This window comes from Zonotrichia albicollis, chromosome 34 (assembly GCF_047830755.1).
Source record: "Zonotrichia albicollis isolate bZonAlb1 chromosome 34, bZonAlb1.hap1, whole genome shotgun sequence".
NCBI lineage: Eukaryota > Metazoa > Chordata > Aves > Passeriformes > Passerellidae > Zonotrichia > Zonotrichia albicollis.
Window position 1 is genome coordinate 646,356 of NC_133852.1, and position 17,761 is coordinate 664,116.

A 17,761-nucleotide genomic window follows, 5' to 3' on the forward strand; every position below is an offset into this window, starting at 1 on the left:
AAATCCCCCCAGGACCCCCCAAACCCACCAGCTGGCCGTGCAGGGTCTCTTTTCTCTGTCCCTGAGCCCCCCAAAAACACCTCAGGGTCCCCCCTAATGACCCCTTAGCCCCCCAAAACCCCCTCAGGACTCCCCAAAACCCCCTCAGGATCCCCCAAAACAGCTCAAGACCCCCCCAAATCCCCTCAGGACCCCCCAAACCCCCCCAGGACCCCCCAAAACCCCCCAGGACCCCCCCAAACCCCCCAAAGAGCCCCCAGCCCCACCAGCTGGCCGTGCAGGGTCTCTTTCCTGAACCCTTGTGCCCCCCAAAAACACCTCAGGATGCCCTCAAACCCCCCCAAAACAGCTCAGGACACCCCCAAATCCCCTCAGGACCCCCCTAAACCCCCCCAGCCCCACCAGCTGGCCATGCAGGCTCTCCTTTCTCTGTCCCTGAGCCCCCCAAAAACACCTCAGGGTCCCCCCTAATGACCCCTTAGCTCCCTCAAACCCCCTCAGAACCCCCCAAAACCCCCTCAGGACCCCCCAAAACCCCCCCAAAACAGCTCAAGACCTCCCCAAATCCCCTCAGCGGCCCCCCCAAAAACCCCCAGGACCCCCCAAACCCACCAGGATCCCCCCAAAGAGCCCCCAGCCCCACCAGCTGGCCGTGCAGGGTCTCCTTTCTCTGTCCCTGAGCCCCCCAAAAACACCTCAGGGTCCCCCCTAATGACCCCTCAGAATGCCCCAAAACCCCCTCAGGACCCCCCAAACCCCCTCAGGACCCCCCAAAACAGCTCAAGACCACCCTAAACCCCCTCAGGACCCCCCCAGGACCCCCTAAAAACCCCCCAGGGCCCCCCCAAACCCCCCAGGACCCCCCAAACCCACCAGCTGGCCGTGCAGGCTCTCTTTTCTCTGTCCCTGAACCCCCAAAAACACCTCAGGGTCCCCCCTAATGATCCCTTAGCCCCCTCAAACCCCCTCAGGGTCCCCCCAAAACCCCCCAGGACCCCCCAAAAAGCCCCCAGCCCCACCAGCTGGCTGTGCAGGGTCTCTTTCCTGCGCTCCTGAGCGCCCCAAAAACACCTCAGGATCCTCCCTCAATGACACCCAAGCCCCCCAAAAACCTCTCAGGACCCCCCAAACGCCCCCCAAAACAGCTCAAAACCCCCCCAAACCCCCCCAGGACCCCCCAAACCCCCCAGAACCCCCAGACCCACCAGCTGCCCGTGCAGGCTCTCTTTCCTCCGCGCCTCCTCGGCGGCCGCGCGGCTGCGCTGGAGCAGCGCCCGCGTCTCTGCCAGGCGGCGCGAGGACTCGCGCTGGGGGGACACAGGGGGCACCCCGAGATCAGTGCGGGGGCACCCCCAAACACAACCGGGACCTGGGGCACCCCGAAACACAACCAGGGAACCCCCAAACACAATCAGGCCAGGGGACACAACCGGGGCCTGGGGAACCCCCAAACACAACCGGGACACCCCGAGATCAGCACGGGGGGCTGGGGAACCCCCAAACACAACCGGGACACCCCGAGATCAGCACGGGGGCTGGGGCACCCCGAAATCACCACCGGGGCACCCCGAGATCAGCACGGGGGCTGGGGCACCCCGAAATCACCACCGGGGCACCCCGAGATCAGCACGGGGGCTGGGGAACCCCGAAATCACCACCGGGGCGCCCCCAAACACAACCGGGGCCTGGGGAACCCCCAAACACAACCGGGGAACCCCCAAACACAACCGGGACACCCCGAGATCAGCACGGGGGCTGGGGAACCCCGAAATTACCACCGGGGCACCCCGAGATCAGCACGGGGGGTGGGGAACCCCAAACACAACCAGGGAACCCCCAAACACAACCGGGGCCTGGGGAACCCCGAAATCATCACCGGGGCACCCCGAGATCAGCACGGGGGCTGGGGCACCCCAAAACAAAACCGGGGCACCCCCAAACACAACCGGGGCCAGGGCACCCCCAAACACAACCAGGGAACCCCCAAACAGAACTGGGGAACCCCCAAACACAACCAGGGAACCCCAAACACAACCAGGGAACCCCCAAACACAACCAGGGAACCCCAAACACAACCGGGGCCTGGGGATCCCCCAAACACAACCGGGGAACCCCCAAACCCAACCGGGCCTGCGGATGGAGGGCTCAGAACCCCCCAGAAACGGCGGGAAAATGAGGGGAATTCATCGAGCAGGGGAAGAAGATTTGGGGACCCAAATTTGGGGAACGCGGGTACCCCAAAGCCAATTTTGGGGGGATTTGGGAAGGTGTGAACCCCGAAAGGGAAGGGAGGGTTCGGGAGGTTCCGGGGCGGTGCCGGGAAGGTTCGGAAAGGTTCGGGAGGTTCCGGGAAGGTTTGGGAGGTTCCGGGGCGGTGCCAGGAAGGTTCGGGAGGTTCCGGGAAGGTTCGGGAGGTTCCGGGAAGGTTCGAAAAGGTTTGGAATGGTTTGGGAAGGTTCGGAAAGGTTCGGGAGGTTCTGGGGCGGTGCCGGGAAGGTTTGGGAGGGAAGGGAAGGTTCGGGAGGTTCCGGGAAGGTTCGAAAAGGTTTGGAATGGTTTGGGAAGGTTCGGAAAGGTTCGGGAGGTTCTGGGGCGGTGCCGGGAAGGTTTGGGAGGGAAGGGAAGGTTCGGGAAGGTTTGGAGGGTTTGGGAGGTTCCGGGGTGGTGCCGGAAAGGTTCGGAAAGGTTCTGGAAAGGTTTGGTGGGTTTGGGAAGGCTCGGAAAGGTTCGGGAGGTTCCGGGAAGGTTCAAGAGGTTCCGGAAAGGCTCAGGAAGGTTCGGGAGGTTCCAGGGCGGTGCCGGGAGGGTCCGGGAAGGTTCGGAAAGGTTCGGGAGGGAAGGGAAGGCTCGGGGCTGTGCCGGGAAGGTTCGGGAGGTTCCGGGAAGGTTCGGGAGGTTCCGGAAAGGTTTGGAGGGTTCAGGAAGGCTCAGGGCCGTGCTGGGAAGGTTCGGAAAGGTTCGGAAAGGTTCGGGAGATTCCGGGGCGGTGCTGAGAAGGTTCGGAAAGGTTCGGAACGGTTTGGGAAGGTTCGGAAAGGTTCGGAAAGGTTCGGGAGATTCCGGAAAGGTTCGGGAGGTTGCGGGGCAGTGCCGGGAAGGTTCGGAAAGGTTTGGGAGGCCCCGGCAGGCCCGGGCGGTGCCAGGAGGTTCCGGGAAGGTTCGGGAGGTTCCGGGAAGGTTCGGGAAGGTTCGGGAGGCCCCGGCAGGCCCGGGCGGTGCCGGGGGCGGTACCTGGGCCGAGTCGCGCAGCGCCCGCAGCTCCCGGTACTGCGCCAGCAGCGGCTCCCGGTGCCGCTCCCACTGCCCGGCCAGGCTGACGATGCGGCGGCTGCTGGACTCCACCAGGAGCTGCGGGACGGCCGGAGTGAGGGACCCGAGGGGCGCCCCGAAAACTGAACCCCCGAGGGGCACCCCGAAAACTGAAACCCCTCGAGGGACACCCCGAAAACTGAAACCCCAAAATGCTGAGAGCCCCCCAGAGGGACACCCCAAAAACCGCTGAGCACCCCGGAATGACACCCCGAAAACTGAAACCCCCCCGAGGGGCACCCCGAAAACTGAACCCCCTGAGGGACACCCTGAAAACTGAACCCCCCCGGAATGTGGGAGACCCCGGAGGAACACCCCGAAAACTGAAACCCCAAAACGCTGAGAGCCCCCCGGAGTGACACCCCAAAAACTGCTGAGCACCCTCCGAGGGACACCCCAAAAACTGAAACCCCCAGAATGTGAGAGACCCCGGAGTGACACCCCAAAAACTGAACCCCCGGAGTGTGAGAGACCCCGGAGGGACACCCAAAAACTGAAACCCCAAAATGCTGAGAGCCCCCCGGAGTGACACCCCAAAAACTGCTGAGCACCCCCGGAGTGACACCCCAAAAACTGAAACCCCGAGGGACACCCCAAAAACCGCTGAGCACTCCCAATGCCCCCCTGAAACTGCCCCCCCCATCTCATGGGGACCCCCCAAATTCCACCCCCAGGCCCTTCAAATCCCCTCCTGGGACCCCCCCAAATCTGCTGGGACCCCAATTCCCCCCCGGGACCCCCCAAAATCCCCCAGGACCCCAAAATCCCTCCTGAGACCCCCCCAAAATCCCCCCAGGACCCCCCCAAAATCCCCCCGGACCCCCCAAATCCCCTCCTGGGACCCCCCCAAAATCCCCTCCTGGGACCCCCCAAAATCCCCCTGGAGCCCCCAAACCCCCCCGGAACCCCCAAAATCCCCCCGGGACCCCCCAAAATGCCCTCCCAGACCCCCCAAATTCCCCCCGGAACCCCCAAATTCCCCCCGGAACCCCCCCAAAATCCCCCCGGACCCCCCCAAATCTGCCGGGACCCCCAAATGTCTCCTCCCACACCTGCTGGGACCCCCCAAATGCCCCCCTGAAACTGCCCCCCCCCCCATCTCCTGGGACCCCCCAAATTCCCTCCTGGGACCCCCCCAAATCTGCTGGGACCCCAAATCCCCCGGGACCCCCCAAATCCCCCTGGGACCCCCAAATCCCCTGGGACCCCCCAAATCCCCCACACCTGCAGCTTGCCCAGGTTGGTTTGCGCGTCCGGCAGCAGCTCCAGCGCCCGAGCCTTGATCCGCAGCGAGTCCTGGCGGCCGCCCAGGGACCCCCGGAACTGAACCAGCTCCGCCTCGGCCTGGGGGCACCCCGAAATCATCACTGGGACCCCCAAAACCCCACTGTGCCCCCCTGGGGGCACCCCGAAATTACACAGAGCACCCCAAAACGCCCTGTGCCCCCCCCATGCCCACCAGTGCCCCCCGGATCTCTGCCATGCCCCCCCAAAACCCTCCCAGTGCCCCCCCCCCCCACCCCTGCGCCCCAGAAGCCCCCAGACCCCTCCCCAGTGCCCCCTGTGCCCCCCTGTGCCAGGCTGAGCTGTGCCCCTGGATCTGCCCCATTGCCCCCCCACTGCCCTGTGCCCCCCTGCACTCCCCAGTGCCCCCCGTGCCCCCCTGTGCCAGCCCCAGCTGTGCCCCCCGGATCTGCCCCATTGCCCCCCACTGCCCTGTGCCACCCTGTGCTCCTCGTGCCCACCTGTGCCAGGCTGAGCTGTGCCCCCCGGATCTGCCCCACTGCCCCCCCCACTGCCCTGTGCCCCCCTGTGCCCCCCTGTGCCAGCCCCACGTGTGCCGCTCATGCCCCCAGTGCCCATCCCGTGCCCATCTGGTGCCCACCTGTGCCAGTCCCAGCTCTCCCCCCGGATCTGCCCCTGTGCCCCCCATGCCCACCTGTGCCCCCCATTGCCCCCCACTACCCCTCATGCCCCCCATGTCCACCTGTGCCCACCTGTGCCAGCCCCAGCTCCGCTCCCCGCATCTCTCAGTGCCCATTCTGTGCCCCCCCGTGCCCATCCCGTGCCCATCCGGTGCCCACCTGTGCCAGCCCCAGCTCCGCCCCCCGGATCCGCCCCCGGCTCTGCTCGATCTCGGCCTCCAGGCGGGACAGGGACACCTGCAGGGACACCTGGGGACAGAGTGACCGGTGAGTGACCACTGACCAGTGAGTGACCAGTGAGTGACCAGGGACACCTGCAGGGACCCCTGGGGGAGTGACCAGGGAGTGACCACTGAGTGACCAATGATTGACCAGTGACCACTGACCATCACTGAGTGACCATCACTGAGTGTCCACTGACCAGTGAGTGACCATCACTGAGTGACCAGGGACACCTGCAGGGACACCTGCTCCTCCTGGGAGAGTGACCAGAGTGACCACTGAGTGACCACTGAGATTCACCCAGAGTGACCACAGAATGACCAGTGACCACTAACCACTGAGTGACCATCACTGAGTGACCATCAGATGACCAGTGAGTGACCAGTGACCATCCCTGAGTGACCACCCAGAGCCATCAATGGGGCCCAGAGTAACCAGCCAGTGACCAGAGTGACCATCAGTGCCCCCCACCCTGAGTGACCACAAGTGACCCCCACCCAGAGCCATCAATGAGCTCCAGAGTGACCACTCAGAGTGACCACTGACCACAGAGTGACCACAGAGTGACCACCCAGAGCTCAGAGTGACCACTCAGAGGGGCCCAGAGCCATCCAGAGTGACTACTGAGTGACCACAGAGTGACCACCAGTGTCCCCCACCCAGAGTGACCACCCAGTGACCGCCCCAAGCCAATAATGGGCTCCAGAGTGACCACCCTGAGTGACCACTGAGTGACCATCCAGAGTGACCACCAGTGCCCCTCATCCAGACTGACCACTGAGTGACCACCCCAAGCCAATAATGGGGTGCAGAGTGACCACCCAGAGTGACCAGTGAGTGACCACAGAGTGACCACTGAGTGCCCCCTGAGTGACCACAAGTGCCCCCACTTAGAATGACCTCTGAGTGACCCCTGAGTGACCACCCAGAGTGACCAGCAGTGCCCCTCACCCGAGTGACCACCCAGAGCCATCAATGAGTGCCAGAGTGACCACCCAGAGTGACCCCTGAGTGACCACTGGGAGTGACCAGCAGTGCCCCCCACCCAGAGTCACCAGAGTGCCCACATGGTGCCCACTGAGTGACCACTGAGTGCCCACCCAGAGTGACCCCTGAGTGACCACTGAGTGACCCCTGACCCCAGAGTGACCCCAGAGTGACCCCAGAGTGACCTCTGACTCCAGAGTGACCCCTGACCCCAAGTGACCCCAGAGTGCCCCCTGCCCCCCGGTGCCCCTCCCCCTCTCTCACCTCGGTGCCCCCCCCGTCGCTCTCGGGGGTTTCGTTTCCCCCCCGGCTCGGCTGCGGCAGCACCGGGGGGTCCTGGGGGGGGAGGGGAGAGACCCCCGAGGGGGGCAGCGATCGATGGGGGGGGGGGCCCGGACCCCAAATTCCACCTCAGATCCCCCCAAAAAACCCCCAAAACCACCCCCCAGCCCCCCAAAACCAACCCATAGCCCCCCAAAAACCACCCCCAAACCCCCAAATTCCACCCTCAGTCCCAAATTCCACCCTCAGCCCCCCAAAACCACCCCCAGCCCCCCAATCCTGCTCCCCAGCACCCCCAAACTCCACCCCCAGCCCCCAAATCCAACCCCCAGCCCCTCCAAATCCAACCCATGCCCCCCAAATCTTGACCCCCAGACCCCCAAATCCACCCCAGACCCCCCAAATTCCCCCCCCAAACCCCCCAAAAACCACCCCAAACCCCCCAAATTCCACCCCCAAAAACCACCCCCAGCCCCCCAAAACCAACCCCAAATTCTCCATATCCAACTCCCAGCACCCCAAAAACCACCCCAAACCCCCCAAATTCCACCCCCAACTCATTAAAATCACCCCCCAGCCCCCCAAAAACCAATCCCAAACCCCCCAAATTCCCCCCTCAAAGCCCCCAAATTCCACCCCCAAACCCCCCAAAACCACCCCCAAACCTCCCCCAGCCCCCCAAAAACCACCCCAGACCCCACAAATTCCACCCCAAAAACCACGCCCAGCCCCCCAAACCAATGCCCAGACCCCCAAATTCCACCCCAAAACCACCCCCAGCCCCCCAAAAACCACCCCAACCCCCCAAATTCCACCCCCAAAGCCCCCAAAACCAACCCCAAATCCCTCACATCCAACTCCCAGCCCCCAAAACCAACTCCAGACCCCCCAAATCCAACCCCCAAAACCCAAATCCAACCCCCAGTCCCAAATTCCACCCTCAGCCCCCCAAAACCAACCCCAAACCCCCCAAATTCCACCCCAAACCCCCAAAACCACCTCCAGACCCCCAGAAACCACCCCAAAGCCCCCAAAACCAACTCCCAGCCCCCCAAAAACCAACCCAAACCACCCAAATTCCACCCCAAACTCCCCAAATTCCACCCCCAAACCCCCAAAACCACCCCAAAGCCCCCCAAAACCAACTCCAGACCCCTCAAATCCAACCCCCAGACCCCAAATTCCACCCCAAAAGCCACCCCAAAGCCCCCCAAAACCAACCCCAAATCCCCCAAATTCCACCCCAAAACCACCCCCAGCCCCCCAAAAGCAACCCCAAACCCCCCAAATTCCACTCCCAACTCATTAAAATCACCCCCAGCCCCCCAAAAACCACCCCAAACCCCCCCAAAAACCACCCCAGACCCCCAAATTCCACCCCAAACCCCCCAAAACCAACCCCAAATCCCCCACATCCAACTCCCAGCACCCCAAAAACCGCCCCAAACCCCCCAAATTCCCCCCCAAACCCCCCAAATTCCACCCCAAAACCACCCCCAGCCCCCCAAAAACCACCCAGACCCTCCAAATTCCACCCCCAAACCCCCCAAATTCCACCCCCCAACCCCCCCAAAACCACCCCCAGACCCCCAAATCCAACCCCAGACCCCCCAAATTCTCCCCCCAAAACCCCCCCAAACCAACCCCCAAATCCCCCAAAATCCCCCCTCAAACCCCCCAAATTCCACCCCAAACCCCCCAAATTCCACCCCCAAAAACCACCCCCAGCCCCCAAAACCACCCCCAAACCCCCCCAAATTCCACCCCAAAGCCCCCCAAAACCAACTCCAGACCCCCCAAAACCACCCCAAATTCCACCCCCAAACCCCCCAAATTCACTCCCCAAACCCCCCAAATTCCACCCCAAAGCCCCCCAAAACCACCCCCAAACCCCCCAAATCTCCCCCAACCCCCCAAAACCACCCCAAACCGCCCAAAACCACCCCCAGCCCCCCAAATCCAACCCCCAGACCCCAAATCCAACCCCAGACCCCCCAAATTCCCCCCCAAAGCCCCCAAATTCCACCCCAGACCCCCAAATTCCCCCCCAAAGCCCCCAAATTCCACCCCAGACCCCCAAATTCCACCCCAAAAACCACTCCCAGACCCCCAAACCAATGCCCAGACCCCAAATCCAACCCATAGCCTGCCAAAACCAACCCCCAACTCAATAAAACCAAACCCCAGCCCCCAAATTCCACCCAAATCCCCCAAATTCCACCCCCAAACCCCCCCAAACCCCCCACATCCAACTCCCAGCCCCCCAAAAACCGCCCCAAACCCCCGAAATTCCACCCCCAACACATTAAAAACAATCCCCAGACCCCCAAATCCAACACCCAGACTCCCCAAATTCAAACCCAAGACCCCCAAAACCACCCCCAGAGTCCCCAAATCCAACCCCCAGTCCCAAATTCCACCCCCAGCCCCCCAAAAACCACCCCAGACCCCCCAAATTCCACCCCAAAAACCACCCCCAGACCCCCAAATTCCCCCCCAAACCCCCCAAATTCCACCCCCAACTCATTAAAATCAACCCCCAGACCCCCAAAAATCACCCCCAAACCCCCCCAAAACCACCCCAGCCCCCCAAATCCCACCCCCACCCCCGTACCTGTTGCTGTGTGAGCTGCTGGGTCCGGGTGAACCGGGAGCCCTTGGGCAGAGCCCCCCCGGAGCCCCCAGCCCCAAACGCCTGGAGGGGCCAGGAGGGGCCCAGGGGGGATCCCAGGGGGGGTCCCAGGGGGGGTCCCCGGGGGGGCCACGCCGGGCGCAGCAGCTCCAGAGCCCGGAGCCGGGGCCGCTGCCGATCCTGGGGGTCCTGGGGGGGAAAAATGGGGGGTCAGGGAGGGGGGACACCCCGAAAACAGGCGCTGGAAATGCCCAAAATAGCCCCAAAAATAGCACAAAATATCCCCCAAAATAGCACAAAATATTCCCCAAAACAGGCTCTGGAAACGCCCAAAATAGCCCCAAAAATAGCACAAAATAGCCCCAAAATAGCACAAAATATTCCCCAAAACAGGCTCTGGAAATGCCCAATATAGCCCCAAAATAGCCCCAAAAACAGGCTCTGGAAACGCCCAAAATAACCCCAAAAATCCCCCAAAATAGCCCCAAAAACAGGCTCGGGAAAGGCCCAAAATATCCCCAAAAATAGCACAAAATATCCCCCAAAATAGCCCCAAAAACAGGCTCTGGAAATGCCCAAAATAACCCCAAAATATCCCCCAAAATAGCACAAAATAGCCCCAAAAACAGGCTCTGGAAACGCCCAAAATAACCCCAAAATAACCCCAAAATATCCCCCAAAATATTCCCAAAATAGCACAAAATATCCCCCAAAATAGCCCCAAAAACAGGCTCTGGGAAACGCCCAAAATAGCCCCAAAAATAGCACAAAATAGCTCCAAAAATAGCACAAAATATCCCCAAAAACAGGCTCTGGAAATGCCCAAAATAGCCCCAAAATATCCCCCAAAATAGCCCCAAAATATCCCCAAATAGCCCCCAAAATATCCCCCAAAATAGCCCCAAAAATAGCACAAAATAGCCCCAAAAACAGGCTCTGGAAATGCCCAAAATAACCCCAAAATAGCCCCAAATATCCCCCGAAATAGCCCCCCAAAATAGCCCCAAAATATCCCCCAAAATCACCAAAAACCCCACCCAAAAATCACCACAAAATCACCAAAAACCCCCAAAATATCCCCAAAACACCCCCCAAAAATCCTCAAAATCCCCCAAAACAGCCCAAAAATTCCCCAAAACAGCCCCCAAAATCACCAAAACACCCCCAAAAATCACCCAAAAATTACCCCAAAATCACCACAACACCCCCAAAAATCACCAAACCAGCCCCCAAACACCCCCAAAAAACCCAAAAATCAACAAAACACACCCCAAAATCACCATAACACCCCCAAAAATCACCCCAAAATTACCCAAAAATCACCAAAACACCCTGAAAAACCACCCAAAATCACCAAAACACCCCCAAAAATCCTCAAAATCTCCGAAAACACCCCCAAAAACCACGCCAAAACAGCCCCAAAAACCACCCCAAAATCACCAAAACACCCCCAAATCACCATAACAACCCCAAAAATCCCCCAAAATCACCATTCCAGCCCCCAAAATCCCCCAAAACAGCCCCCAAAATAACCTTAAAAAAAAACCCAAAATTCCCCAAAACACCCCCAAAAATCACCCAACAATCCCCAAAACACCCCCAAAACACCCCAAAATCACCCAAAAATTACCCCAAAATCACCACAACACCCCCAAAAATCACCCCAAAATCCCCAAAAACACCCCAAATATCCCCAAAACACCCCCAAAACACCCCAAAATCACCACAACACCCCCAAACCACCCCCAAAATTACCAAAACACCCCCAAAAATCCCCCAAAAATCACCCAAAACAGCCCCCAAAATCCCCAAACCACCCCCAAAAATCACCCAAAAATCACCCACAACACCCTCAAAAATCCCCAAAACACCCCAAAAATCACCAAAAATTACCCCAGAATCACCAAAACACCCCCCAAAAATCACCAAAACACCCCCAAAAACCCCCCAAAAATCACCCCAAAACCACCAAACCACCCCCAAAAATCACCCAAAAATCCCCAAAACACCCCCAAAAATCACCAAAACACACCCCAAAAGTCCCCAAAACACCCCCAAAAATCACCCAAAAATCCCCAAAACACCCCCAAAATACCCCCCAAAAATCACCAAACCAGCCCCCAAAAACCACCCCAAAATTCACCCAAAACGCCCCCAAAATCACCCGAAAAAACCCCCAAAACACCCCCAAAAACCACCCCAAAAATCCCCCCAAAATCACCAAAACACCCCCAAAAATCACCAAACCAGCCCCCAAATCCCCCAAAACACCTCCAAAATAACCTTAAAAAACCCCAAAAATCCCCAAAACACCCCCCAAAATCACCATAACAACCCCAAAAATCCCCCAAAATCACCATTCCAGCCCCCAAAATCCCCCAAACAGCCCCCAAAATAACCTTAAAAAAAACCCAAAATTCCCCAAAACACCCCCAAAAATCACCAAAACACACCCAAAAATCACCCAAAAACCAGCCCAAAAATCACCCAAACACCCCTAAAAATCACCCCAAAATCCCCAAAACACCCCCAAATATCCCCAAAACACCCCCAAATATCCCCAAAACACCCCCAAAACACCCCAAAAATCACCCAAAAATTACCCCAAAATCACCACAAAATCACCATAACACCCCCAAAAATCCCGAAAACACTCCAAAAACCCCCAAAAATCCCCCAAAACACCCCCAAAGTCACCAAAACACCCCCAAAAATCCCGAAAACACTCCAAAAACCCCCAAAAATCCCCCAAAACACCCCCAAAAATCACCCAAAAAAATCCAAAACACCCCCAAAAATAACCAAACCACCCCCCAAAAAACCCCCAAAAATCACCAAAACACCCCCCAAAATCACCTGAAAAACCCCCAAAATCACCAAACCACCCCTAAAAACCCCCCAAAAACCCAAACACCCCCAGACCCCCCCTCCCCTCCCCCCCAGGTCTCACCTGTGTTCCGGGCCGGGGTCCCCCCTGGTTTGGGGTCCCCGCCTGGGCCCCGAGCGCCTCCAGCAGGGCCGGGGGGGCCCCGCGGGGCCGGGGGGGCTGCGCTGGCACCGGGGGGGCGGCACCCCCAAAATACTCCTGGAGAGCTGGGGGGGGATGGGGGGTCAGCAGGGACACCCCCAGATAAAGGAGAGCCCAAAGAGACCCCAAATATCCCCAAAACAGCCCCCAAAATACCCCAAAATCCCCCCAAAGAGCCCCCAAAATACTCCTGGAGAGCTGGGGGGGACGGGGGTGAGCAGGGACAACCCGAAAACGGGAGAGCCCAAAGAGACCCCAAATATCCCCGAAACAATCCCCAAAAATACCCCCCAAAACAGCCCCCAAAACCCCCAAAACAGCCCCTAAAAATATCCAAAATACCCCCCAAAACAACCCCCAAATATCCCCAAAACAGCCCCCTAAAAAACCCCCCAAAACAGCCTCCAAAACAGCCCCCAAAATACCCGAAATATCCCTAAAAATATCCAAAATACCCCCCAAAACAACCCCCAAATATCCCCAAAACAGCCCCGAAAATATACAAAAAACCCCCCAAAACAGCCCCCAAAAATATCCAAAATACCCCCCAAAACAACCCCCAAAATATCCAAAATACCCCCCAAAACAGCCTCAAAAGAGCCATTAAAAATCCCCAAAACAGCCCCAAAACAGCCCCCCCAAAACCCTCAAAAATCCCCAAAAAATCCCCCCAAAAATCCCACAAAACCACCCTCAAAAATCTCCCAAAACAGCCCCGAAAAATATCCAAAATACCCCCCAAAACCAGACCCCAAATATCCCCAAAACAGCCCCAAAAATATCCAAAATATCCCCCAAAACAACCCCCAAATATCCCCAAATAGCCCCTAAAAATATCCAAAAAAACCCCCAAAATCCCTCAAAATCTCCCCAAAGAGCCCCCAAATCCAGCACCCCAAAATACTCCTGGAGAGCTGGGGGGGGTGGGGGGTCAGCAGGGACACCCCAAAAACGGGAGAGCCCAAACATTCCCACAAAGAGACCCCAAATCCCAAAAACAATCCCCAAAATACTCCTGGAGAGCTGGGGGGGATGGGGGGGTCAGCAGGGACACCCCCAAATAAAGGAGAGCCCAAACATTCCCACAGAGAGACCCCAAATCCTGCACCCCCAAAACCCAAATCCAGCACCCCCAAAATACTCCTGGAGAGCTGGGGGGCAGGGGGGGTGAGCAGGGACACCCCAAAAACAGGAGAGCCCAAAGAGACCCCAAATATCCCCGAAACAATCCCCAAAAATCCCTCAAAACCACCCTCAAAAATCTCCCAAAACAGCCCCGAAAAATATCCAAAATATCCCCAAAACAACCCCAAAAATCTCTAAACCAGCCCCTAAAATTCCCCAAAACAGCCCCAAAAAATATCCAAAATATCCCCCAAATCAGCCCCAAAATATCCCCTAAAAATATCCAAAAATCCCCCCAAAACAGCCCCAAAAATCTCTAAACCAGCCCCTAAAATTCCCTAAAACAGCCCCTAAAAATACCCCAAAATCCCCCCAAAGAGCCCCCAAAATACTCCTGGAGAGCTGGGGGGGATGGGGGGTCAGCAGGGACACCCCAAAAACAGGAGAGCCCAAATCGCCAAAACAATCCCCAAAATATCCCCCAAAACAGCCCCGAAAAATACCCAAAATATCCCCTAAAAATATCCAAAATGCCCCCCAAAACAGCCCCCCCAAAATCCTCAAAAATCCCCAAAAAATGCCCCCAAAAATCCCACAAAACCACCTTCAAAAATATCCAAAACAGCCCCGGAAATATCCAAAATCCCCCCCAAAATACCCCAAAATCTCCCAAAGAGCCCCCAAAATACTCCTGGAGAGCTGGGGGGGAGGGGGGGGGGGGTCAGCAGGGACACCCCAAAAACAGGAGAGCCCAAGAGACCCCAAATATCCCCGAAACAATCCCCAAAAGTACCCCCCAAAACCCTCAAAAATCCCCAAAAAATGCCCCCAAAAATCCCACAAAACCACCCTCGAAAATCTCCAAAACAGCCCCGAAAAATGTCCAAAATACCCCCAAAACAGCCCAAAAATTTCTAAACCAGTCCCTAAAATTCCCCAAAACAGCCCCAAAAAATATCTAAAATACCCCCCAAAACAACCCCCAAATACCCCCCAAACCAGCCCCCAAAATACCCAAAATATCCCCTAAAAATATCCAAAAAAACCCCCAAAAACAGCCCCTAAAAATATCCAAAATATCCCCCAAAACAACCCCCAAATATCCCCAAAATAGCCCCAAAAATATCCAAAAAAAGCCCCAAAACAGCCCCAAAAGAGCCCCCCCAAAACCCTCAAAAATCCCCAAAAAATCCCCCCAAAAATCCCACAAAACCACCCTCAAAAATCTCCCAAAACAGCCCCAAAAAATGTCCAAAATACCCCCAAAACAGCCCCCAAATATCCCCAAAACCGCCCCAAAAATATCCAAAAAAGCCCCCAAAACAGCCCCCAAATATCCCCAAAATAGCCCCTAAAAAATGTCCAAAATACCCCCCAAACCAGCCCCAAAAATCTCTAAACCAGCCCCTAAAATTCCCTAAAACAGCCCCAAAAATACCCCAAAATCCCCCCAAAGAGCCCCAAAAATACTCCTGGAGAGCTGGGGGGGATGGGGGGGGGTCAGCAGGGACACCCCCAAATAAAGGAGAGCCCAAAGAGACCACAAATCCCCGAAACAATCCCCAAAAATACCCCCCAAAACAGCCCAAAAATATCCAAAATACCCCCCAAACCAGCCCCCAAAATACCCAAATATCCCCTAAAAATATCCAAAAAACCTCCCAAAACAGCCCCTAAAAATATCCAAAAAAACCCCCAAAACCAGGCCCCAAATATCCCCAAAACAGCCCCTAAAAATATCCAAAAAACCCCCAAAATACCCTAAAATCTCCCCAAAGAGCCCCAAATCCAGCACCCCCAAAATACTCCTGGAGAGCTGGGGGGGCGGGGGGGGTCAGCAGGGACACCCCAAAAAACAGGAGAGCCCAAAGAGACCCCAAATATCCCGAAACAACCCCCCAAAATACCCCCCAAAACAGCCCCTAAAAAAACCCCCCAAAACAGCCCCAAAAACCCCCAAACAGCCTCCAAACCAGCCCCCAAAATACCCAAAATACCCCCTAAAAATATCCAAAAAACCCCCCAAAACAGCCCTAAAAATATCAAAAATACCCCCCAAAACAACCCCCAAATATCCCCAAAACAGCCCAAAAATATCCAAAATACCCCCCAAAACAGCCCCCAAATATACCCAAGACAGCCCCTAAAAATATCCAAAAAAAAACCCCAAAATATCCCAAAATCTCCCCAAAGAGCCCCCAAATCCAGCACCCCCAAAATACTCCTGGAGAGCTGGGGGGGGATGGGGGTGAGCAGGGACACCCAAAACAGGAGAGCCCAAATCCCCTAAACAATCCCCAAAAATAGCCCCCAAAACAGCCCCCAAAATCCCCAAAACAGCCCCGAAAAATATCCAAAATATCCCCTAAAAATATCCAAAATACCCCCAAAACAGCCCCAAAACAGCCCCCCAAAACCCTCAAAAATCCCCAAAAAATCCCCCCAAAAATCCCACAAAACCACCCTCAAAAATCTCCCAAAACAGCCACTAAAAATACCCAAAATATCCCCTAAAAATATCCAAAAAAACCCCCAAAATCCCCCAAAGAGCCCCCAAATCCAGCACCCCCAAAATACTCCTGGAGAGCTGGGGGGGATGGGGGGTCAGCAGGGACACCCAAATAAAGGAGAGCCCAAACATTCCCACAGAGAGACCCCAAATCCCCAAAACAATCCCCAAAAAACCCCCCAAAACAGCCCCAAAAATCTCTAAACCAGCCCCTAAAATTACCCAAAATATCCCCAAAAAATATCCAAAATACCCCCAAAACAGCCCCAAAAATCTCTAAACCATCCCCTAAAATTCCCTAAAACAGCCCCAAAAATACTCCTGGAGATCTGGGGGGGCAGGGGGGGGTCAGCAGGGACACCCCCAAATAAAGGAGAGCCCAAAGAGACCCCAAATATCCCCAAAACAATCCCCAAAATACCCCCCAAAACAGCCCCAAAAAATATCCAAAATATCCCCTAAAAATATCCAAAATTACCCCCCAAAACAACCCCCAAAATCCCCAAATAAGCCCAAAAAAATATCCAAAAAAACCCCCAAAACCAGGCCCCAATATCCCCAAACAGCCCCGAAAAATATCCAAAAATCCCCCAAAACAGCCCCAAAAATACTCCTGGAGAGCTGGGGGGGAGGGGGGTGAGCAGGGGACACCCCCAAATAAAGGAGAGCCCAAACATTCCCACAAAGAGACCCCAAATCCTCAAAACAATCCCCAAAATATTCCCCTCAAAACAGCCCCCAAAATATCCAAATACCCCCCAAACCAGCCCCCAAAATACCCAAAACAGCCTCGAAAAATATCCAAAAACCCCCCAAAACAGCCCCAAAAGAGCCCCCCAAAACCTTCAAAAATCCCCAAAAAATCCCCCCAAAAATCCCACAAAACCACCCTCAAAAATCTCCCAAAATGGCCCCCAAAATCCCAAAAAAAAACTCCCAAAACAAACCCCAAAACAGCCCCCAAAATGGCCCCTAAAAAAAAACCCAAACCAGCCCTCAAATATCCCTAAAAATCCCCCAAATAGCCCCCAAATATCCCCCCAAAAAAAACCAAATCCCCCACAAGCCCCCCAAAAATCCCCCCGAAAATGCCCAAACAACCCCCAAAAAATCCCCCCAAAACCCCAAAAATCCCTCCAAAATGCCCCAAAATCCCCCAAAACAACCCCCAAAATATCCCCCAAAAATGCCCCAAAAATCCCCCAAAAAATCCCCAAAAAATCTCTCAAAAAACCTCAAAAATCCCCCCCAAAAGTGCCCAAAATCCCCCAAAAAAATCCCTCAAAAAACCCCCAAAATCCAAAAATCCCCCCAAAAATGCTCCAAAATCCTCCAAAATCCCTCAAAAACTCCCAAAAACCCCCAAAAAATCCTAAAAAAATCCCCCCAAAAATGCCCCCAAAATCCCCCCAAAACAGCCCCCAAACACCCCCCAAAAAACTCCCCAAAAAATCACCCCAAAAATGCCCCAAAATCCCCCCAAAAATGCCCCCAAATGCCCCAAAAAAATCCCTCAAAAAACCCCAAAAATTCCCCAAAATCCCCCAAAAATCCCCCAAAATACCCCCAAATAGCCCCAAAATCCCCCAAAAAACTCCCAAAAACCCCAAAAAAACCCCCAAAAAACTCCCAAAAACCTCAAAATATCCCCCAAAACAACCCCCAAAAATCCCCCCCAAAAGTGCCCCAAAAATCCCCCAAAAAACTCCCAAAAACCCCAAAAAATGCCCCAAAAATACCCC

At 56.0% G+C, this 17,761-nt stretch overlaps 1 protein-coding gene across 1 annotated transcript in view; it reads right to left on the reverse strand.

The window, feature by feature from the left end:
* The window catches only part of CCDC22 (CCC complex scaffolding subunit CCDC22), a 47,336-nt gene that overhangs the window by 16,653 nt on the left and 12,922 nt on the right, over positions 1–17,761 (reverse strand). Inside the window, 9 exon segments of the mRNA XM_074531035.1 lie at positions 1,206–1,307; positions 3,232–3,348; positions 4,534–4,653; positions 5,394–5,483; positions 5,690–5,701; positions 6,708–6,779; positions 9,340–9,546; positions 12,308–12,450; positions 14,169–14,209. Coding sequence (XP_074387136.1) covers positions 1,206–1,307; positions 3,232–3,348; positions 4,534–4,653; positions 5,394–5,483; positions 5,690–5,701; positions 6,708–6,779; positions 9,340–9,546; positions 12,308–12,450; positions 14,169–14,209 — 904 coding nt within the window.